General features: G+C 46.9%; 2 protein-coding genes across 2 annotated transcripts; both read right to left on the bottom strand.

Annotated features, from left to right (window-relative positions):
* Positions 1 to 6,883: 6,883 nt before the first annotated feature.
* cdc27 (cell division cycle 27) lies at positions 6,884 to 19,163 on the bottom strand. The gene is made up of 20 exons (XM_069165395.1): positions 18,996 to 19,163; positions 15,833 to 15,908; positions 15,574 to 15,721; positions 15,211 to 15,336; positions 15,025 to 15,122; positions 14,771 to 14,916; positions 14,197 to 14,417; positions 14,010 to 14,109; positions 13,679 to 13,788; positions 11,333 to 11,432; positions 10,827 to 11,007; positions 10,498 to 10,670; positions 10,196 to 10,348; positions 9,969 to 10,049; positions 9,720 to 9,847; positions 9,124 to 9,241; positions 8,769 to 8,897; positions 8,388 to 8,462; positions 7,568 to 7,697; positions 6,884 to 7,266 (listed from the first exon to the last, which is right to left on the bottom strand). Exons 1-20 carry the CDS (start codon positions 19,020 to 19,022, stop codon positions 7,175 to 7,177), a joined length of 2,412 nt encoding a protein of 803 aa, XP_069021496.1. The 5' UTR covers positions 19,023 to 19,163; the 3' UTR covers positions 6,884 to 7,174.
* A 416-nt stretch (positions 19,164 to 19,579) lies between these two features.
* gh1 (growth hormone 1) lies at positions 19,580 to 22,394 on the bottom strand. The gene is made up of 6 exons (XM_069165481.1): positions 22,242 to 22,394; positions 21,744 to 21,877; positions 21,514 to 21,630; positions 20,222 to 20,365; positions 19,992 to 20,138; positions 19,580 to 19,912 (listed from the first exon to the last, which is right to left on the bottom strand). The coding sequence occupies exons 1-6, from the start codon at positions 22,249 to 22,251 to the stop codon at positions 19,850 to 19,852; spliced, it is 615 nt and encodes a 204-aa protein (XP_069021582.1). The 5' UTR covers positions 22,252 to 22,394; the 3' UTR covers positions 19,580 to 19,849.
* Positions 22,395 to 24,087: the final 1,693 nt, after the last annotated feature.

The raw sequence follows: 24,087 nt of genomic DNA, 5'->3' as shown, positions 1-24,087 counted from the left end.
CAGCAGCCAGAGGTAAGACACCCGTCTGCCCTACCATCTGTCTCCGTCCTCCGGGTGTGGAGGTGGAGGAGGAAAAGAAGAGGAGGAGGAGGAGAAGGAGGAGAAGGAGGAGAAGGAGGAGAAGGAGGAGGAAGAGGAGGAAGCAGTAGTCCCTGTGACTGTTCTCTTGTTCTCCTGTTAGCCTGTTAGCCTGTTAGCCTGCAGTAGATTCTGATAGAAACTCACTTTATTGTAGCTTCATCATCATGGAGGACTTACTGAGCATGCTCACTGACTCCTCTCCTCCTCATCACCTCCTCTCCTCATCACCTTCTCTCCTCCTCCTCATCACCTCTTCATCACCTCCTCTCCTCCGCATCACCTCATCAACTCACCTCCCCCCTCTCTTCTCCTCATCACCTCCTCATCACCCCTCCCCTTCTCCTCCTCATCACCTCCTCATCACCTCATCTCCTCCTCATCACCTCCTCTCCTCCTCCTCATCACCTCTTCATCACCTCCTCTCCTCCGCATCACCTCCTCATCACCTTCCCCCTCTCTCCTCTCCTCTGTAGGAGTAATGATGGATGAAGACGCCCACATCGAAGGACCTGCCCGGGAAGTGCAGAGGACGATGGGAGGTTGGTGGTCTGTCAATCAAAGAAAAGTTAATAAATAATCAATCAGTTCAATGTGATTGAGGAGTCAGTCTGAGAGGAGGAGGAGTCAGACACCTGTCTGTCTGTCTCACCTGTCTGTCTGTTTCACAGAGTCAGTGGACGGAGTCGTCAGTCCTGGAAATCGTTCTCCTTCCAGCCGGTCGTCGACTCCGAACAGAGATGTGAAAAAGGTGAAAACAGGAGTTTTTGAACTGGATAAACTGATTTAAACTGGATTAACGGGTTTAAACTGGATCAACGGCTTTAAACTGGATCAACGGCTTTAAAGTGGATTAATGGCTTTAAAGTGGATTAAGTGGTTTACACTGGATAAACTGGTTTAAACTGGATAAACCGGTTTAAACTGGATGAACTAGTTTAAACCAGTTTAAACTGGATTAACTGGTTTCAACTGGATGAACGGGTTTAAACTGGATAAACTGGTTTAAACTGGATACCCTGGATAAACAGATTTAAACCGGTTTAAACTGGTTGCTTTATGCTGTCCTGCAGGTGGCGGTGGTCCGGACCCCCCCCAGATCACCTGGTGCTGCCCGTGGACGGACACCCCCCCTCCCCTCCCACCCCATGCCCAATCTGAGCAATGTGAGGTCAAAGGTTGGATCCACGGAAAACCTCAAACACACACCTGGAGGGGGCAAGGTAACACGCCTGTAGCTGTGAGGACATGATGACATCACTCACAGGTGGATCCTGACCGCTGCACTTGTCTGTCTGTCTGTCTCTTCACTTATCTATGTCTCCACCTGTCTGTCTGTCCACCCATCTGTCTCTCCACCTGTCTGTCTGTCTCCACCTGTCTCTCTGTTCCCCCACCTGTCTGTCTGTCCCCCCACCTGTCTATCTGTCTCCCCACCTGTCTGTCTGCCTCTCCACCTGTCTATGTCTCCCCACCTGTCTGTCTGCCTCTCCACCTGTCTGTCCAACTGTCTGTCTGTCTCCACCTGTCTCTCTGTTCCCCCACCTGTCTGTCTGCCTCTCCACCTGTCTATGTCTCCCCACCTGTCTGTCTGCCTCTCCACCCGTCTGTCTGTCTCTCCACCTGTCTGTCTGTCCCCCCACCTGTCTGCAGGTTCAGATCGTCAACAAGAAGCTGGATCTCGGTAGCGTGACGTCCAAGTGCGGCTCCAAAGGAAACCTCCACCACAAACCAGGTGAGACTTCACCTGTCTCACCTTCACTTCAAGTGTTCTGTTTGAGTTTTGTTTTAATGAGAGACATGATCAATAACCATGAGGACAGTCGGTGGTGATCACCTGATCAGGATCAACGGCAGCTGTCGAGACCCTCAAAGCAGCTTTTTTAGTTTACTGTATCACTTCATGTTGTGTATGGTCACTTTCTGTTATGCTCTGTCCCTCAGGTGGAGGGAAGGTGGAGATAAAGTCTGAGAAGGTGGATTTTAAGGCCATTCAGTCTAAAGTCGGTTCTCTGGAGAACGTCACTCATGTGCCAGGAGGAGGGAAAAAAAAGGTACACGCTAACATCATGCTAAAGAAATTCTGACAACACGCAGACAACATTCCGACAACACACTAATAACACGTTGACAGCAAGCTAACAACACCTTAACAACACGATAAATACGTTCTTCGGGTTCCACTTCTGTCTGGTTCCATAGAAAGGTAGAACTGAAGGTTCTAAGTAAAACCCTGAGGTTCTCCAGTGACTGTCCGGTTTGTTCTCAGATCGAGAGTCAGAAACTAACCTTCAGAGAAACCGCCAAAGCTCGAACCGACCACGGTGCTGACATCATCATCCAGGCTGACTCCATCATCCAGGCTGACTCCTCCCCTCATCACCTTAGCAACACCTCCTCCCCTGGAAGCCTTAATGCTGAGGCTCCGCCCCTTGACACCCTGGCTGACCAGGTGAGAGATTTGCCTCCTCTACATCCCTTCCATGTACACACACACACACACACACATTAATAAATGACTTCCCCTTCTTGTCAGGTGTCCGCCTCCCTTTCCAAACAAGGCCTGTGATTGGATGACTCGTGTGCCTACAGACCCCGCCCCATCATGTTACCAGGGAAACTGCCAAACAGAAAAATGAAAAAAAAAACATCATTCTGCCTTTTTCCTTGACATTCATCTGAAACCACGATGATAGGAGAGATTTTATGACGTTAAAGCGAAACAAAGTGAATGCAGCTCACACACAACAGCCAATCATAGCTCAGTCAGCCAGGTGAGTTCGTCCAGGTGTTCAGACGACATGAAGGAACCATCAGACGGGTTCAGATCATTCGGAGTCCCACAAACATCATCGATTTAATCCAGTCGATAATCTGTCTGCTAATTGATAAGTAGCCTGTTAGCTTTGGTCATAAAATCCCTCCAGTCACAGACAGTCTCTGCCTGATGTCATACTTTTCTGCCCATCACCATCTCCTCTGTGTTTCTGAATGCTGACATGCTGTGATCATCCCACCCCTCCCCACCATTAAAAAAATACCCAGAATGCTGTTCGATACCAGGTGCCAAAACCACACGGTCTCTCTCTGCCGGTTGTTAAAGTACTTTGTACCAATAAAGTTTCTCTTGGATCAGACTTGTTTGTGATTGATCAGAAACTCAAAGAGGAACTCAGACTAACAACTCGCTAATGTCAACATAAGGAGGGACACAACACCCAGTTAGATGCAAAATCAAAGGTGACAATTTATTACATAACACGAAACAAGCGTAATGTGAGAATCCAACTGAAGACCAGGGTCTGGTGCCAGGAAGATGAGAGAGAGAGAGCTAGGGCGGAGAAAGGAGGCACTTATATAGGCCAAACCCACACCTTCATCTAGGTCCTCTCAGTCATCATCAGGGAGATGCACACACACACACACACACACACCCACACACACACATAAGCACAAACATTCACAGCAGGACATAGAATTATACGTAACACCCACTTCCTTAAGATGACAGCCATAAGGGCCTTCTGGGCTGCTATAAGCTGTTCCTTGCCAACCTTCAACTGTGTGGCAGGCCCAGCAGGCACAGTGACAGGACTGGTCAATTTAACTTCAGTAGACTCATTTACAACAGAGTTAGTGCCGAGCTTATCTTGAGGTAAGTCAGAAGTTACAGAAGGATCAGGATCAGACTCTAGACTGTCACCAGGTGGAGCCACTGGCAGTTCAGATAATTTCACCACATCTTTATACTTTCTTGACTGGGCACGAGTTATAATACACGCAGGAAAGACTTTAGGCAACCGAGATCACAGATCAGTACTCTGGTAATTGTCATTTAAAGAGCCTGTTGATTTATCCACAGGAAACACCTTAACTCCAGCCAGATCATTACCCAAAATCAGGTCTACTCTCCCGACAAGAAGCTGGGGACGAATAGCCACTGCTGCAGGGCCTGTAACCAAGCCAGATTCAAATACACAACATGCAACGGGGCTTTAAGCCACATCATCCCACATCCTTGGGCTAAAGCACTGCTACCAGTGGAGGTCTTCTCAGAGACGAACAAAACTCCTGCCAAAAACAAGGACTGAGAGGCTCCTATATCCCTAATGATGCGAATTGGAATGAGCTTCTCAGAATCAGAAATTGTGACTGAAGCCTCCATAAGGAACGGTGCTCAGTGTGTTTTCATTGGACTGACAAGGACCATCTTCTACAAAGGGCAGCTGCTGTGGTACTGAAGCTATTAACCCCACAGGCTTAGTAGTTTTTTACTTTTTATTGAGAACATGACAGTGCTATGACATGACCAGGCTTTTTGCAATTAAAGCAAATCCTCAGAGTTCACCTGGCTAAAACCTGCAGCCTTTGTGATGGGAACTGAAGGAGAATCATCACTTCCAGGTCTTAAACAAAAGCTGCGAGGAGAGGCGAAGCTCTTAGTCTCACCTGTTCTGCCAATAAAGACTGTTTTATGAGCCAAGACATACTCATCTGCAAGCACAGCAGCCTCCTCCACTTCAGTCACTCTTTGCTCACTCCGATAGGTGGCCACCACTTCAGGGACACAATTTCTAAATTCTTCCAGAAGAATCAACTGCTGAAGTTCCTCCTTGGTCACAACCTTTTGTGATGTGCACCACCGAGTGAAAAGGATTTCCTTTTTTCGAGCAAACTCCACAAATGTCTGCTTCCCAGCCTTATAATACCCTCTAAAGCTGTCTGTAGGCCTCAGGGACCAACTCATAGGCACACAAGATGGCTGCCTTCATGTCATAATCTAAGCTTTGGGTCCGAGTTAAAGAGGAAGAAGTCTCCTGAGCTTTACCTGTCAGGACACACTGCAACAGGAATGTCCAGAATTCTTTAGGCCATGCTAAGGTGGTAGCAACACACTCAAAGTGGGAAAAGTACTTTTCTACCTCCTTCTCACAAACATGAGGAACTAAAGCTATGTTCTTAACTCCATCAAAACGAGGAGAGGAGACAGAGACGACAACTAGGTGTGGAAGATTAGCTTGATCAGTTTCAGCTCTTGACCTCAACTCCAGCTCCTTCATTGTTTCTTCATGTACTTGCCTCGATCTCTCCATCTCAAACTTCCTCACCTCAACTTCTAGCTCTGTTATCTTGAATTGCAATTCCAATTCTCCCAAATGTACAGATGGAGCATCTTGAGACTGCAATATCACTTCTGTCTTCTCAGCAGTTAAAGCAGCAGACACGTCAGCCCTGCTCCTCATCAAGCTGACGAGAGTCACTGGACAATACTCCTTGTTCAATAAGTGCAGTGATCATCTCAGCTGTAAGCTCACCTTTCCTAAGAGATCTTTGAGCAATTTCAAGATGGTACTGCTCTGCAATAGACATGAGCAGGTCTTTGGTACAGCGAGCCAGCTGCTCTAATGTAGGACCTTCACTGATCCTCTGAAATCAGACTCCACTGTGAGATCACAAAAAACAACTTTACGTGGAACAAACCTTTATAAGGTACTGGAGGCAGCACACAGAAAAATGGGATCCCCCCTAAGTAAGCCAAACCAGTACAACACAAAGTAACACTACCACACAGAACCAGTGCTACCAAACAGCACAGCTAACCTACACAAAATCAGAGTGAGTAATTGAAATGCACCAAACATTAGGCTGTCTACAAGAGCAGTTACTTAACTATTTCAGGCCACCCAGTATAGAAATAGTGTTAACAGTACTCTTACCCCTACAATACACTGAAATTCTAAACACTACTTATCTTACTCCAATAAGAAAGTAAATTCCACAAAATGTAGTCCCTGCAAGAATCATGTGACTACATGAACACAAACCTGTCAGAGTACTAACACACAGCAGTACTAACACACAGCAGTACTAACCGGTCAGAGTAATAACCTGTCAGAGTACTAACCGGTCAGAGTACTAACCTACAGCAGTACTAACTTGTCAGAGTACTACGGGCAGCAGTAGGCAACATGATTGTAATTTCTCACCTGGATGATGTTTGTTGCTCTTCATCACATCAACATGTGGTCTTGTTCCTGTTTCACTGAAGCAGAATAAATAAATGCAGGATCAGAATAGGAGGCGCGTCTTCACTGACTGAACTGGAGGAGGCGTGTCTTCAGTGGAACTACAGCTGTCAGAGGAAGGTAAATGTGAAAAAAGAAAGTGATGCTGTAATTAAAGATGTCCGACAGCAGCAGACTGAACGTGTCCTGTAACATTTACTCGTCGTATTTTTCAGTCACAGCTGAAGAACTTCAAAGAGCAGTAGACGTTACTGTTACTTGAAAATTAATAATTCAATCATTTAATACAAACGTCTTATTTTCACCAAAACCCACCTCTATAAATATTTGTATATATTGATGTTTATAAACTTTGAGAGCGGAGAAATCTGATCGTGTTGTCGACTCGTCCTGGAGGACTTCCTGCACTGTTCCTCTTCAAAATAAAAACCTCTCATGAGTGTTATTGATCTGAAATTCGAAACTAATCAGCTGTTCTTTAGGGACGCTCAGTTCCCATGATCCCCTGGGATCACGTGATGCGTCGGTTCCTCTTTGTGCCACATGGAGTGTGATGTCATCTCATCAATAAATATTGATACTGACCGTCATCATCACACTGCCACTGATGACATCATCAATGTTGACATCACGTGTAACAAAATAAAGATGTTCTCAGTGTTTCACCGTCTGTCTAATTGGACACTTTATAAAATGTTTATGATCAACTTACCTGTCCAATCAGTGCTGAGCTCCTCTGATTGGCTGTTGGAAACAGGAAAAAGTCAGAGAGCAGGAGGCGGGGTTTACATGTTTTTATTGATTTATTTCCGTAAGGATGATAAAAAGAACATTAAAAACAGCTGTGATGTCAGAGGATGAGCTCGATGACATACAAGGAGGTAGGGGAGGGGCGGAGCTTCAGGGCAGCAGCAGTCTGTTTCAGCCAATCAAGGAGAGGGTGGGGGCTGGGGCGGAGCTAAACTGAAGATCTGTCAGAATGCTGCCTAGCAACAGTACTCCTCCAGCCAAACAGAGCAGGGGCAGGGCTTGGCTCGAGCAGGAGGTGGGGTTATATGGAAGGGGCGGGGTTAAAGAACGTCGTCACTCTCAGCCGTGTGGAGCTGCGTGTCGTCAGCGTCCGTCATGATGCTGCTGTCCTGACTGTCGTCCACCTCCGCCGCTAAAAGAAAGACAGACAGGTGGAGAGAGAGAGAGGTAGAGAAACAGGTGGAGAGAGAGAGACAGAGAAAGGTAGCGAGACAGGTGTAGAGAGGTAGAGACAGGTGGAGAGAGGTAGAGAGACAGGTGGAGGGAGGTAGAGAGACAGGTGGAGGGAGAGGCACAGGTGTGTTGAGTCATGTCCACCTGTGATCTGACATCATAAATCACCTGCCCTCTACAGAACACACTGCTGCACTAACTGACAAATCAGAGTAGCCTATGTTGTGACATCACTGACAGCTGTCAGTCATCATTAGTACCTTCGTCCTCTGGCAGGTATCTCTTGTCGATGGCTTCTTTGATCTGGTTGTTGGCTCCTTTGGGGTCCAGGTCCATGGCCCAGCTGAAGTTCATTAGAGCCAGGTGAGTCTGACCCAGCTTCTTATACACCTGAGACAGGTAGCAGAGACAGGTGGACAGACAGGCAGCGAGTCATCACACTGCAGACTCATAGGAAGGTGAACATCACAGCTGTTGTTCTGGTCAAACATTGAGGACGAAGACGATGATGAAGATTTTATAACTTTAGTTTCAATGCTTAATGTAAAGGAACACCTGGACAGGTAAAAGAGCACCTGGACAGGTAAAGGAACACCTTGGAACAACTGGACAGGTAAAGGAACACCTTGGAACAACTGGACAGGTAAAGGAACACCTTGGAACAACTGGACAGGTAAAGGAACACCTTGAAACACCTGGACAGGTAAAGGAACACCTTGAAACACCTGGACAGGTAAAGGAACACCTTGGAACACCTGGACAGGTAAAGGAACACCTTGGAACACCTGGACAGGTAAAGAAACACCTTGAAACAACTGGACAGGTAAAGAAACACCTTGAAACACCTGGACAGGCAAAGGAATACAAAGGAACACCTGGACAGGTAAAGGAACACCTGGGCAGGTATTTATGAACTGAAAGCAGTTTGTCTCTGTGGTGGACAATTGTGCTGTTCCAAGTTGTTTATGTTTCCTTTCTCAAACCTGAATGGCTGCGGTAATTCACTTCTGTGCTTACAGGTTGGTGGACATGACAGGGTTAGAAAGGTCAAAGGTCAGAGGAGGTGAGATTGTTTGTTACCTTTCCTATGAGGAAGTAAACCAGAGACTCTTTGGGAACGATCTGCTTCAACTCCTCCAACTCCTGAAGAGCCGCCTGCAGACAGACAGGAGAGACATACAGGTTGTCACAGTGACGGAGACAGACAGGTCATCACCACAGTGACAGAGAGGAAGACATGTTGTCATGGTGACACAGACACGTTGTCACGGGGACAGAGACAGACAGGTCGTGTTCCAGGTTGACGGGACATCAGAGACGTGGGACAGACTGAGGTGATGTCAGTCAGCAGGAAATTCAACTGCTGCACTTAAATTTAAATCAGCTTCAAACTGTCTTACAGTGGATCGACCGGCAGGTTAAAGTGGTCAGTATTGATCAGAATTGATCAGAATTGATTACCTTGTACTTGTCGTTGGCGAACAAGATGGAGGCTCGGTGGAACTTGCAAAGTGGATTTTTGGGGTCGATCCCGATTGCTCTGTTCAGAGTCTCTAACGCTGCATCAGACTTCTTCAATGCATGCTGCACCTATATACACGCGCACACACACACACACACACACACACACACACACACACACACACACAGTTGTTTTATAACAGAGCTGTGGTTTTTATTAGTGTGCTACGAGCTAACAGACCTCTCCAGCAGCACAGCTCAGACTGATGATGCTAATGCTAACAAATCCACTGTTATGGATGGATAAGCTACATGCTAACAGGACACGTGTTGTGGGTGATACATGCTAACGTACCACTCCGATGTGGCAGAGCAGCACAGAACTCTGGGGGTTGATACTCAGAGCTTTCTTGAAGTGGATTTCTGCCAAGTTGAACTTCTCCTGTTTGTAGTAAATCATCCCCAGACCGTACCTACACACACACACACACACACACACACACACACACACACACACACACACACACACGTTGTGTACATACCGCTGATATCCGTCTACAGGAGGGGTGCAACGGTTCACTGAACTGGCAGTCAGTGATGCTTCCGTTTAAAAAAAAAAACACACGGAATGTGGAATGTTGTTTGGAACGTGGAACGTTATAACTTTAGCCAACAACACTGAGGTACCTGGTGGAGAACATGTACTGACTGTATTGGATGAGAGTTAATGGGAGTCTATGGAGGCTGTTTGAAGTTGACCTCTCTTCATCTATAATCTGATTAACATTTGCTATGTTATGCCCGACTGTTTTGCCTTGTCGCCACAGCAGTAACGATGCTGCTGGGTTGATGGTGCGAGGCCTCGTCCAAAATGGCATAGACACGACCTGACTAGAGACCAGCCAACCGTTTCACCCCTGTCAGTTAGGTGTGTTACTGTGGTTACCATACCAGGCGTTGTAGTGTCTGTTGTTGACTCTGATAGCGTTTCGGAAGCAGGCGAGGGCTCGGTCCAACTCCTCGGTCAGAACAAACTCATGACCCAGCAGGGTGTATGCATACGCAAAACCAGGGTCCACCTGAGGAGACAGGGGAACAGAGAGGAGGCCAGACAGACAGGTGGACAGTTGACATGTGAGACTCTCCATCCCTGCAGCTCAGACTATCTATCAGGCAGTAACCACGGTAACAGCAGCTCACCTGGATGGCTCTCTGGAAGAACTTGATGGCGATGTCGTGCTCCCTCTGCAGACTGAAACAGTTTCCTGCTACACACCAAGCCTGCAGAGACAGACAGGTGAGCAAAGAGACAGACAGACGAGCAAAGAGACAGACAGACGAGCAAAGAGACAGACAGGTGAGCAGAGAAACAGACAGGTGAGCAGAGAAACAGACAGGGGAGCAGAGAAACAGACAGGTGTAGTCACCTCAGGACAGTTCTTGTCCATGTCGGTCAGGTCTTTGGACAGGGCGGAGAGCGCCACGTCCTTCTGCAGGTGCCACAGCGTGGTGGAGTAAATCTCCATCCCTTCGACGCGGTACGACTCGATCCTGCGAACCTCGCTGAACAGACGCTCCGCCTACAATTAAACACATCACCATGACGATAACGACAGCTGCACGCACCTGAACAAAAACACCCAACGCAGGCCAACCAGATCACTGACCTGTATCGCCTGTGTCAGGTGTGTATCAGGTGTGTGTCACCTGTGTGTCAGGTGTGTGTCACCTGTGTGTACTCGGCCAGTTCGAAGTATGCCCTGCCGATGTGTGTGAGGACCCAGCCAGTGTTGTAGTGCTGGGGGGGGAGGGAGGTCAGGATGTTGATGGCTTCTCTGCAGTTGTATGAACACAGCGCCTGGTAACCACGCCCTAGTTCCCGTAGCAACGCCATCACGCTGTCTGAACACAGAAAAATACATGTATGTAATACTGTTCATATATTGGACGACAAATGTCACATCCATTTCAAGAATTTCCTGATTATGGAATTCAGAGCAATCAGGTGGAAGTGACCTCTCAGAGACGCAGTATTAGAAGTACTAGTAGTAGTAGTACCTGCAGCAGCCCTCTGGTACTGGGGGATCTTGGTGTCTGGCAGACTAAGACTGGGATCCAGTCGCAGGATGTCCAGACTCTCGTTCAGGTTGCTGCTGTTTGACGTCTTTGCTGATTTACATTTAGTTTTCCTGTTGGGGATCTTTGTGGGAAACTTCATCTTCAACTTCTTACTGTTCTCCTGCAGACAGACAAGAGCCAGAGTACTTTACTGTATTACACTGGTATCAGTACTGCGTTACTGTAGTACACAAGTATCGATACTGCGTTACTGTATTACACTGGTATCGGTACTGCGTTACTGTAGTACACAGGTATTGATACTGCGTTACTGTAGCACACTGGTATTGGTACTGTATTACACCGGTATTGGTACTGCATTACTGTAGCACACCGGTATCGATACTGCGTTACTGTAGTACACCCATAATGTAGTACAACAGCAGTACTACAGCGGAACTACAGCAGAACTACAGCAGAACTACAGCACTGTATCAGTAGAGTACCTTGGCAGTAGAGCTGGCACTAGTAAACAGTCGAGAGCTTCTTCTGGGTTGAACATTTGGAGGACCGGACATACTGGGACTGAGGACTTGAGGGGAGCCACTGAGAGACAGGTCATCAGAGATACAGAGAGGTCATACTGAGAACAGACAGGTCATCAGTTCACACAGATCATAATGAGAGACAGACCGGTTATCAGACAGACAGACAGGTCATCAGACAGAAAGGCAATACTGAGAGACAGACAGGTCATTATACAGACAAGTCATCAGTCATCAGACGGGCCGTCATGTGATTTCTTTATAAAGTGTTGTGACGTGGTGTTGGCCTCCACCAGGGCTGTCCTTTGTCACCGATCCTGTTCGTGACATTCACGGACAGGATATCTAGGAGCAGCCGGGGGGAGGAGAACGTCAGGTTTAGGGGTCTTGGGACCTCATTTCTGCTGTTTGCAGATGATGCGATCCTGTTGGTCTCTTCAGACCTCCAGCATGCACTGGGGCGGTTTGCAGTCCAGTGTGAAGCAGCAGGGATGAGAGTCAGCACCTCCGAATTTGAGGCCATGGTGCTCTGCCGGAAACCGGTGGATGTCTCCCTCCAGGTGGGGACGGAGCGGCTGCAACCACCGAAAGAGTTTAAGTATCTCGGGGTCTTGTTCAAGAGTGAGGATGGAGCGGAAGATCGGCAGGCGGATCGGTGCGGCTGCAGCAGTAAAACAGGCGCTGCACCAGACCGTGTTGGTGAAGAGGGAGCTGAGCCACAAGGCGAAGATTTCCATTCACTGGTTGATCTACGTTCTGAACCTCACCGATGGTTACCAGCTCTGGGTCGTCACCGAAAGAACAAGATCACAGCTACAAGCGGCCGAAACTAGTTTCCTCCGTAGAGATCCTCTGTTTCAGAGATCGGGGAAGGAGCTCGGATATCAGGAGGGAACTTGGAGTAGAGCTGTTACTCCTTCGCGTCGAAAGGAGTCAGCTGAGGTGATTCAGCATCTGATCAAAATGCCTCCTGGGCTCCAATGGAGGTTTTCTGGGCACACCCAATGGGCAGGAGACTTCGGGGAAGACCCAAAACATGCTGCAGGGATTATATATCCCAGCTGGCCTGGGAACGCCTTGGGATCCCCCTGGAGCTGGAAGGTGTTACAGTCTGAGCTGACCTGCTCAACCTGCTGCCACCACGACCCGATCCGGAAATCAGAGGAAAATGGATGGACGGATGTTGTTGTAATGTCAGAACTCTGAAGTTCTGTTCACATTTTCTGAACCCGTTCGCTTCACTCAGAACCACAGAAGTCCAATGATCCAGGTCGGTGGAGTTTCTGTCACATGAGGACATGTTGTGTCCCCGGACCGTCTTTAGCACTCAGACTGACAGTTCTGTAGAGATGAGTCACCTGGACGAGCAAGTGACAGTTCTGTTTGACTTCGATAGAATCAGAACGGGCCTGTTTATTGTTGTCTAATAGAAACCGTTCTACTCTGTGCTTCCTGTTTTCTTCTTCTGTGGATCTGTCATTACAATACGTCCTCCGGGTTCCAGCAGTGGCCCAGTTCTTTGTGCAGACCAGCTGCTGTCTGGAACTGATCCAAAGAAGTTCTTCGGGTTCTAACAGAACATTCTAAAGGTGAACACACACTTTATGTTCCCAAAAACACAAACAGCTCCCTGCTAACAATCCCAGAATGCACCACTGTCTGCTGCAAAGAAGAGCCAATCAGAGGACACAGGAGGGGTTCAGACCAATCAGCAGCCAGCAGTGACGTCACCCGTTGGTTTGTGAATGTTATGACGCCTCCAGTTCAGATTCTGTCCGTCACTATCTTGCTGGTTCGGAGCGGTTTGGAGCAGGAAATGACCATATTTGGACGAGCTGGGGGAGGAGCTAGCGCTGGATCTGACTGGAAACCTGACGATACTACGTCCTGCCCACCGATAGCTGTAACCTGACTGCACCACAGGCCTGTCAATCAAACAGACACGCCCCCAAAAGCAGGTCTTCTTGAATCTTCTTTTCTAATGAATGAGGGATTATTTTCAGATGGACCTCCAGAAAACTAATAAGAAGGAGTGACTTTAGCTAACAACACAGAGATAACTGATGGACACATTTTATTCACTTTGGATTTGATGAGAGAAGTTGAATGGGAGTCTATGGAGCCGGAGGCTTTTTGGAGCTGACCTCTAGTGGCACTCGCTGGTATTGCAGTTTAAGACACTTCTGCATCAGAACCATTTTTCAGACCTGGAAGCTACGAACTCTTTTATATCCAGTCTGTTATTCAGACACAGCGCAGCTCACCTGGTGAGAGGTGTGAAGCTCTGTTAGTGGTTGCTATGGTTACCTGGTGTGAGGTGCAGAGGTCTGTGATTGGTTGAAGGGGATGGGGAGAACATCTCTACTGTTTCCACTCTGACTGAAGACAGACTTGGACTGACTGATCCTAGAGACAGACTGAGAGAGAGAGAGACAGGTGAGGGACAGCAGCAGAGGGTAAATATGACAAACAGGAGGTAATGAGAGGAAATTAAAAGCGTCCTTTCAGATTAAAAGCCTTTCAGGGAGGTCCTGAGTGTAACCTGCTAACTGGACCTGAGATTAGTTTCAGAACTTCAGGGCTTTAAGAACCTGTGTATTACTACGTGTGTGTAAGGAGTGTACTTGTATGCGTGTACCTTCTTGCTGGGAGCGGTTGTTTGCGTTTCCATGGTCGCTGAATAGTTCTGTAAATAGCTGGGATCTCCCGGGCTGGGCTCCAGGGGTAGGATGCCGAAACTGTGCAAAGAGAGTCAATGTTACGTCTGATGGAGGTGTTCACACACTTCCAGCCAACAGACTCACCTGGGCCTCTACTGGACTCACCTGGGCGTCAGCGGGCTCAGGGCCGCAGGTCCTCCCAGTAAACTCCGCCCAATCTTGGGCTTGTTCTGTTTAGCCAGTAGAGAGCCTGCGGAGGCCATGGAAACCGTGTTACCCAGTAAGGAGCCGGTGTCAGGGGAGATGAGGGAGGAGTCAATGTAGGAAACTGACAAATCAGACGTCAGTTTTCCGTTTGACGACTCAAGATTTAAACGATTCAACTCCTGAAAAAAACCACACAAAAAAACAGATGTTAATCTGATTATCGACCAAGCGATCATCAGTAATCTGATTACAAACCATAGTAATCTGATCACTGTAATCTGATTACAGACCACTGTAATCTGATTACAGACCACAGTAATCTGATCACAGACCACAGTAACCTGATTAATATCACAGTAATCTTTTTACAGGCTGCAGTAATCGGATTACAGACCCCAGTAACCTGATTAATATCACAGTAATCTGATTAATATCACAGTAACATGATTACAGACAGCAGTAATCTAATTACAGACTGCAGTAATCTGATTACAGGTGTTCAGAGCACTGCAGGCACAGCTGTATTGTGTACCAGTGTATCCTGTGGGGTCTCCATGAGGGCAGTGTCAAGGCGATGGGAGGAGTTCTGGGCGGGGCTTACAGATGGAGGAGGCGGGGCTATAGAGGAGTTCTGCAAAGAGGACAACCTGAAGACCTGATCTGGATCTGGTTTCTCTCCTGGAATACAGACCACAAAGATCCCTGAAGTCACATGATCACATAAAGAAAGTCACCAAGGTGACAGAGGCGAGTGTGTTATTTAGGTAACAGAGGCGAGTGTGTTACCTAGGTGACAGAGGTTCTGGAAAGGTGACCAGAGGAACGGGTTGAGTGTTAAACTTCTCTGGAAACACTCTGCTCCTTTCGCAACGCGATCTGTCTTACTGCTCAGAGAGAGAGACAGGTCAGTCCATGGTATCTTCAACATGATAAACACAGGGAAAGACTGGTTTGTTTATTCTGGTTTATTACCAGTAAATGTGTCCGAGTAAGGACAGCGTAAAAGAGGCGGAGTCTCCAAACTCTGTGATGATGTCATCCTGACTCTTCTGTTTGTTCAGCACTCCACCAATCAGAACCTGCTCTCCTTCAGCCAACCTGAGAGACAGACAGGTAGAGACAGGTAGACAAAGACAGGTAGAGTTATAATTAAAGCCTCTATTAAAGGAGACATTAATCACCTCTCCAGTGTTGTATTGCCATTCAGCTCCCCCTGGTGGACGGTTTCAATACTACGTACTGCCTGCAGTTTATTCTCTCTCAAACGGTTTCAACCCATGAAAGATGCCAGAGAAAACAACTGTTCTGTGTGTGTATGTGTGTGTGTGTTCTTACTTGCTCAGTTCCACGCAGCACTTTGCCAGCAGGAATCGAACCTGCGGTGTGGAGCAGCTGTGAGCCTTCAGCAGCCGATACGCTTTGTAAGGCTTCCCAGAGCGGTAATAACATGTAGCCAGCAGGTAGAGAGCCTCCTCCGACCTCACTGGCAGACAGACAGGTGAAGAGACAGATAGGTTAACATGTAGGCAGCAGGTAGAGAGCCTCCTCCGACCTCACTGAGAGACAGGTAGGTGGAGAGATATACAGGTGTTACCTTCAGCGTAAAGTCTCTCAGCGAGGAAAACAGCGTCCAGGTAGGCGTAGTGGTTCAGAGCCTGCCATACTGCAGCCTGAGCACAGAGAGAGAGAGACAGGTCGTCCTGACTGGAGAGTGAGACACGTGCTGTGTTCCAGAGAACATACGTCCCTCATCATTAACAGACAGTCCTCTTACATGTTAGGATTTAACAGCCCAGTCTACTTCAGACTGATAACTATTTCGGACTGATAAGTTGTTCAGACTGATAACTAGTTTGGACTGATAACTAGCAGCAGCTGAACAGACAGAGGTCAGAGGTCAGGTCCAGGCAGACTGTCTGTCTCCTGTAGAACACAGTGATGAGGGACCAGAACAGAAAAGCTCAGTCTGCCAGCTGGTCTTCAGGCCTCTGGTACGAGTTTGGGTCTGTTCAGGTGAACACAGGTGATCACCTGTGTTTCCCTGAGATCCCCTGTGTTCACCTGGCCACTGTTACCAGTTTACATGCAGATAACCTGCATCAGCATGTGTACTGCCTCTCTACTGATGGCTGCTAGAACGTGCTGTGGTGCTGAATATACTGAATATATTAAATAAACTGATTAAACTGGCTGACTGAACCGTAAACTCAGCAGTGTTTTCAAATTAGTATATTTCAGTGGTCCGACACTGTTTCCAGTCATGTTGTCACAAACACACCTGTGATGTAAACGGTCACTCACCGTTAACGTTGATGTAAACGGTTGGTTTACCTGTTGACCAACGTTGACCACCAGCCTGTGTTTACTGTTTACCTGTTGACTAACATTAACCACCAGCCTGTGTTTACTGTTTACCTTTTGATTAAGGTTGACCACCAGCCTGTGTTTACTGGTTACCTGTTGACTAACATTAACCACCAGCCTGTGTTTACTGGTTACCCGTTGACTACCAGCCTGTGTTTACTGGTTACCTATTAACCGCCAGCCTATGTTTACCTGTTGACCACCAGCCTGTGTTTACTGGTTACCCGTTGACTACCAGCCTGTGTTTACTGGTTACCTATTAACCGCCAGCCTATGTTTACTGTTTACCTGTTGACCACCAGCCTGTGTTTACTGGTTACCCGTTGACTACCAGCCTATGTTTACTGGTTACCTGTTGACTACCAGCCTGTGTTTACTGGTTACCTGTTGACCACAAGCCTATGTTTACTGGCTACCTGTTGACCACAAGCCTGTGTTTACTGGTTACCTGTTGACTACCAGCCTGTGTTTACTGGTTACCTGTTGACTAACATTGACCACCAGCCTGTGTTTACTGGTTACCCGTTGACTACCAGCCTGTGTTTACTGGTTACCTATTAACCGCCAGCCTATGTTTACTGTTTACCTGTTGACCACCAGCCTGTGTTTACTGGTTACCCGTTGACTACCAGCCTATGTTTACTGGTTACCTGTTGACTACCAGCCTGTGTTTACTGGTTACCTGTTGACCACAAGCCTATGTTTACTGGCTACCTGTTGACCACAAGCCTGTGTTTACTGGTTACCTGTTGACTACCAGCCTATGTTTACTAGTTACCTGTTGACTACCAGCCTGTGTTTACTGGTTACCTGTTGACTAACATTGACCACCAGCCTGTGTTTACTGGTTACCCGTTGACTACCAGCCTGTGTTTACTGGTTACCTATTAACCGCCAGCCTATGTTTACTGTTTACCTGTTGACCACCAGCCTGTGTTTACTGGTTACCCGTTGACTACCAGCCTGTGTTTACTGGTTACCTGTTGACCACAAGCCTATGTTTACTGGCTACCTGTTGACCACAAGCCTGTGTTTACTGGTTACCTGTTGACTACCAGCCTATGTTTACTGGTTACCTGTTGACTACCAGCCTCTGTTTACTGGTTACCTGTTGACTACCAGCCTATGTTTACCCGTTGACTACCAGCCTGTGTTTACTGGTTACCTGTTGACTACCAGCCTCTGTTTACTGGTTACCTGTTGACTACCAGCCTGTGTTTACTGGTTACCTGTTGACCACAAGCCTGTGTTTACTGGTTACCTGTTGACTACCAGCCTATGTTTACCCGTTGACTACCAGCCTGTGTTTACTGTTTACCTGTTGACTACCAGCCTCTGTTTACTGGTTACCTGTTGACTACCAGCCTGTGTTTATTGTTTACCTGTTGACTACCAGCCTATGTTTACTGGTTACCTGTTGACTACCAGCCTGTGTTTACTCTGATTAACTGTGGCTGACTGGGAGCTAACAGCTAATGTTGCTCATGTTAACCGGCAGCTAGCTAACGTCAGCTTGAGTTAGCATCAAGCGGCTAACTAGCAGTTGGGTAAGTTACCCTCCTGCAGTTCAGACTTGTTTCAGACTTTAACATCAAACTGAACGGATTTCCATTAGAGCCGTTTCTGTTCACACTTTGAACTTGAAAGCTGAATTTCTACTGACTGAAGCCGCTCAGCTAAACGTTAGCACGCCGTTAACTTCTCTTAGCTTCTCAGCTAATAATACAAAACTCCATTGGACATTAAACGTTTTGTTTCGCCGAGTTCATCTGCTGAAACACACAACTATTTAACAGACAAGTAAACGACCGTTCCGGTCCACTGATAAATTCGGCATCCATATATCAATCTACACAAGGCTCGTTTAGGTTTAAATTAAGTTTGAATAAGTGCCATCCGCTGGGTTTTCAGACTGAAGAATCAGGAGATAAACAGCTCAAGTTATGTTGTTTCATCTTTCAACCAAAAGTCAGTTTATGTTTTGGACCTGAGCCGAAACGATGTGTGACACCAAGCATATCACAAAAGGTCACAAGAGCTGTTCCACACCGGATATTTTTTTACCGACAACCGTCTCCCTCAATCTGACAGAATTTTAAAGGAGTCTGGCACGACATCTAAACTGTAGCCGGGGTTAGCTCACCAGCTAGCATCGTGCTAGTTGTCCACCAGCCGGCTCCTGACGGACCAAACGTCGGTGTAACGGAGGGTGAAACACCGAAACACCGAAAAGCAGTCCGTGCTGGTGGCAGCGGGCTGCGGGGCCCGCGGAGGGTCACAGCTCCTCCACCGCGGACTGAACCCGCCGCCGAGGCCGGGACGTGGCTGACAGCACGGGCTTCATAAATAAGCGGCTCCCCGCTCATGACAACGAGCTGACGGTGTGTTTTTACCTGGACAGGTTCCTGCAGCACCGTCATTCCGCTTCGACGCTCCGTCCAACTGTGCCCTCTTTATCTCGGCTCTTTCTACACTTCAGTCTCCAGGAGAAGCTGCAGCCGAAGATTTGAACACACCGACCGTTACCAGCCGAACACAGCCGAAGAATCCCGAGGAGGGTAGAGGTCCGAGACAAACATGAACCCAAGTAGCTCCTGTGCCCCCTGCTGGTGATATGAAGTAAAGTTCGGAAGAAACAGGAGTTGTGCCCCCTGCTGGTCCATACTGTGTACTGGTTTTACTGTCCCCGTTACCAGAACTCTGCAGGTTCTCTGGACCTGCAGAGAGGAGCAGTGCATGATGGAAGATCTCCCAGCAGCCTCTACAGCAGCAAACCTGCAGGATGGTTCAGGGTCACCTGATTAGCTCCAACTATAAATCAAACAGGAAGTGTGAATGTTAACAGTAGAGAGGGGGTCTGCCTCCAATACCAGAACCGGGAGCTGGTTCCATTCTCGGGGTGGTCGTCGGAGTCTTCATCGGGGTGGTCAGGGTTGTAAAATATAAATGAACCTGAAGAAGAAGATGACCACTTCAATGCAACACAGCATACACTTTATTTCACATGTATGACACCACTTCCTGTTTACAATTTAAATCACAGTGACATCATCATCGCCACACAATCTTCTACAACAAACCACTGAGCAGAGCCTATTGCTAGTGCTAACACTTGTTAACAGAGTCTGCAGGGCAACAGAGCGTGCATGATTACATGACATAGGGCGGGGCTTCATGGTGGAGAGGCGGGGCTACAGAATGTATGATTACATGACATAGGGCGGGGCTTCACGGTGGAGAGGCGGGTCTACAGAGTGCAGTTTGCTTCAGGAGAGAGTCGACATTTAGCCACTGTCAGGTAGGTCTCCACCTGCAGACAGGAACATAACTTCATCATCGTCACCATGACATCATCTTCATCATGACGTCATGCTCCTCCTCTTCCTCACCTTGTGCATGTCCTTCTTGAAGCAGGCCAACAGTTCATAGGCTCGTCTCAGCGACTCGTCCGCTCCCAGACTCTGATAATAGTTTCCGTACGGGGCCAGCTGGAGGGTGGAGCTCTCAGAGAAGATCTCTGCTTCGTCCTGATTGGCCTGCAGGGTCAAGTGATCAGTCACACAGGTAGGACACCTCAGGTATTGTGTAGTGTTTAAGACTGAGTTGTGTGTGTTCTCACCCTGATCAGCAGCAGGATTCCCGTCTTCAGCTCAGACAGTTTGGGTGAAATCTGGTTCCTCGGAGCAGAACTTCCAGACAGAGAACGGCTGGGGAACTCCCAGGACTCCACCAGGCGATAGGAGATCGATAACAGCTTCAGAACCTGCAACCAATCAGCAGATAGATCGATTACAGCTTGATCAATGTTTAAAGGGAAAACAATTATGTGCTTGTTGTGTGTAGTGTGTACTGCGTAGTGTGTGTAGTATGTAGTGTGTGGTGTACAGTGTGTGGTGTACAGTGTGTAGTGTATATAGTGTGTAGTGTGTGGTGTACAGTGTGTAGTGTACAGTGTGTGGTGTACAGTGTGTGGTGTGCGGTGTGTGCAGTGTGTAGTGTGTGTGGTGTGTGGTGTGTACAGTGTGTCTGTGTACAGTGTACAGTGTGTAGTGTACAGTGTGTGGTGTGTAGTGTGGAGTGTGTAGTGTACAATGCGTAGTGTGTCGTGTAGTGTGTAGTGTACAGTGTGTGGTGTACAGTGTGCGGTGTGTGGTGTGTGTAGTGTACAGTGTGTAGTGTACAGTGTACAGTGTGTGGTGTGGAGTGTGTAGTGTACAATGTGTAGTGTACAGTGTACAATGCGTAGTGTGTGGTGTACAGTGTGTAGTGTACAGTGTACAGTGTGTGGTGTACAGTGTGTAGTGTGTAGTATGTAGTGTGTGATGTACAGTGTGTGGTGTGTAGTGTGTAGTGTATAGTGTGTAGGGTGTGGTGTGTAGTGTACAGTGTGTAGTGTACAGTGTACAGTGCAGTGTGTAGTTTGTAGTGTGTAGTGTGCAGTGTACAGTGTGTAGTGTGTAGTGTACAGTGTGTAGTGTACAGTGTGTAGTGTGGAGTGTGTACTGTGTAGTGTACAGTGTGTAGTGTGTAGTGTACAGTGTGTAGTGTACAGTGTGTAGTGTGGAGTGTGTACTGTGTAGTGTACAATGCGTAGTGTGTCGTGTACAGTGTGTAGTGTGTCATGTGTAGTGTGTAGTGTACGATGTGTAGTGTACAGTGTAAAGTGTGTAGTGTACAGTGTACAATGCGTAGTGTGTAGTAGGTAGTGTACTGTGTACAGTGTAGTGTACAGTTTACAGTGTGTAGTGGGTAGTGTACTGTGTACAGTGTAGTGTACAGTTTACAGTGCGTAGTGTGTAGTGTACAGTGTGTAGTGTACAATGTGTACAGTGTGTACAATGTGTAGTGGGTAGTGTACTGTGTACAGTGTGTAGTGTACAGTTTACAGTGTGTAGTGTGTGTAGTTCTCACTGAGCTGCGTTGGGTCTCATGCTTGTCGATTGGACTGATGATGTAATCAGAGTTACAGAAATCCTGCAGGAAGACTTTGTTGAGTTGACGCTGCTCCTCCGTCTGCAGAGAGCTCTCCTAACACATGCAGTACACAATAATACACACAGTACACAATGATACACGCTGTACACTTTGTGGGACAGATAAATCATGAATAAGATCCCTCTGTTGTCTTGCTGTGGACTTACAAAGTCAGAAAAGAGTCTCTGAGCCAGCAGGTGGAGGTGTTGGACTCTGCTGACTGCGATGGAGAACAGACGCTGACTGTCTGTGATTGGCTGAGAGGAGACGCCCACAGACATGACTGACAGCAGGAGGATGACTGAAAGAGAGAGACAGGTGAGATTACATTACATTTAGCTGACGCTTTTATCCAAAGCAACTTACAACACACCGATGGTACACCATTGGGAGCAACTTTTTTTAATTTTTTTTTTTTAGGGTTCAGTGTCTTGCTCAAGGACACTTAGGCATGTGGACAGGAGGAGCTGGGGATTGAACCACCAACCTTCCGATTAGTGTGCAACCCACTCTACCGTCTGAGCCACAGCCTCCTGAGAGACAGGTGAGACACATGTGAGACACAGGTGAGCCATGTGTGAGTAAGCACCCATGTTTTTTATAGTTCACTTGCTGGATGTTTTGTCGTTGTGTTAAATCCGAATTAAAAGTGCAGGTTTTCTTACCTTTGTCCATGACTGGTCTGGAATCTGTTCAGGATCAGTTCAGTTCAGGTTTAAGCCCGGTTCTGGTTCAGGTCTGGTTCTAGTCCTGTTCTGGTGCAGGTGCAGGTCTGGTTCAGGTTCAAGTCTGGTTCTGGTCCAGTTCTGACCTGAGTTCAGTCTTTCTGATGTTTTCAGCTCAGATTTTGTGTTTTTATAGCTGAAAACTTGATGATTAAATTCATCAACAGAAACATGATACGAACAAACAGGTTTGTATGGTGTGTGTGTGTGTGTGTGTGTGTCTAATTAACATTAACACTTTGAAAATAATATGCATTGAGCATCAAAAACAGTGATGACGATCAAATTGTTTTGGAAACATTTAAACTATTATTAATCATTAAACCAGATTTCGAATAAATCAACAAAGAAGAAACTTTCCATCTGAAGGAAAAACATCCGTGATTTAAAAAAATAAAGACAGTCTGTTGCCCGGTCTGCTAACTTGGTTCACCTTCATGGTGAATAATATAATATAATAATGATATAATATGATGAGCAATAATTTTCTTTCATAATTTGCATTCCCACAACTGTAAAAAAGAAAGAAAGAGTGCCACCTTTACAATGAAAGCAATCTCCATCCAAACATAAATAAAGTCAAACGTCAATAAACAATCTCTAATTAAACATAAATAAAGTCAAACGTCAACAAACAATCTTTAATCAAACATAAATAAAGTTTAATTAACCCAGGTTAATTTAACCCAGGTTTATCTAAAATAGCTTTATGTAACCCAGGTTTATTTCACCCAGGTTTATCTAAGCCCGGCTTATCTAACCCAGGTTTATCTAAGCCCGGCTTATCTAACCCAGGTTGTCCTAACACAGGTTGTCCTAACCCAGATTTATCTAAGCCTGGTTTATCTAACAAAGGTTTATCCAACCCAGGTTGTCCTAACCCAGGTTTATCTAACCCAGGTTTATTTAACCCAGGTTTATCTAAGCCCAGCTTATCTAACCCAGGTTTATTTAACCCAGGTTTAACTAGCCCAGGTTTATCTAAGCCCGGTTTATCTAAACCCTGTTTATCTAACCTAGGTTTATCTAACCCAGGTTTATTTAGCCCAGGTTTATCTCACCCAGATTTAAGTAACCCAGGTTTATCTAAACCCGGTTTATCTCACCCAGGTTTAACTAACCAAAGTTTATTTAATCCAGGTTTATCTAACCCAGGTTTATTTAATCCAGGTTTATCTAACCCAGGTTTAACTAACCCAGGTTTTTTTTTTAACCCGGTATACTGCAGTAGAGGCCTCTGCTTGCAGTGATTGACCAGAGAGTTTCAGGGATCAGGCTCCTGGATGAAGACCATGGACTCTGACTGAAAAATCCTGTCAGCAATCGAGCAGTTGGTCAGGAAGTCTTTTAAAACACAGACAACATTATGAGAAAATGTTCCAACTCCTTCTAAAAACAGAACCGTTTTTGGTCCTGAATTTATTCACAGCTGTCACCGATCTGAGGACGGATGTCCAGTTACATCACAAACACCATGAATTCATTCAGGGGAGTGAAGCTGGAACATGAACCACCTGCTGATCATCTGTGTCATACATACATATACATACATGATTATCCACAGGGCACCGTCACTGTCACACGTGAAGGTCAGCCAGTCCAGAACATCTCAAGAGCAAACTGTCTCTGAGGAGGAGGAGGAGGAGAAGACGAAGAGGAAGATGTTCATCAGAAACCAGCAGCTCAGATCAGAGTCGCATCGAAGACTTCCAGCAGAGGAACCATGACTGAGGAAGACCACGATGAAGAGGAGACCCAAGACTGAGGAACACCTTGATGAAGAGGA

The sequence above is a fragment of the Embiotoca jacksoni genome, unplaced genomic scaffold, assembly GCF_022577435.1.
Source record: "Embiotoca jacksoni isolate LCO1_2020_lvr unplaced genomic scaffold, fEmbJac1.0.p SCAF_34, whole genome shotgun sequence".
Classification (NCBI taxonomy): Eukaryota; Metazoa; Chordata; class Actinopteri; family Embiotocidae; genus Embiotoca; species Embiotoca jacksoni.
The sequence above is the reverse complement of the archived record's forward strand: the minus strand, read 5'-3'. Positions and strand labels throughout refer to the sequence as shown.

What these genes read in the sequence shown, in the direction of transcription:
- cdc27 (XM_069165395.1), bottom strand. Translation starts at nt 19,022, where the DNA reads ATGACGGTGCTGCAGGAACCTGTCCAG. An exon ending in TGCTGCGTGGAACTGAGCAA is followed by an intron (nt 15,337 to 15,573) that starts GTAAGAACACAC and finishes TCTGTCTCTCAG; the next exon opens with GTTGGCTGAAGGAGAGCAGG. An exon ending in CCAGAACCTCTGTCACCTAG is followed by an intron (nt 14,917 to 15,024) that starts GTAACACACTCG and finishes TCTGTATTCCAG; the next exon opens with GAGAGAAACCAGATCCAGAT.
- gh1 (XM_069165481.1), bottom strand. An exon ending in GAATCCTGCTGCTGATCAGG is followed by an intron (nt 20,139 to 20,221) that starts GTGAGAACACAC and finishes TTGACCCTGCAG; the next exon opens with GCCAATCAGGACGAAGCAGA. An exon ending in TCAAGAAGGACATGCACAAG is followed by an intron (nt 19,913 to 19,991) that starts GTGAGGAAGAGG and finishes TCCTGTCTGCAG; the next exon opens with GTGGAGACCTACCTGACAGT.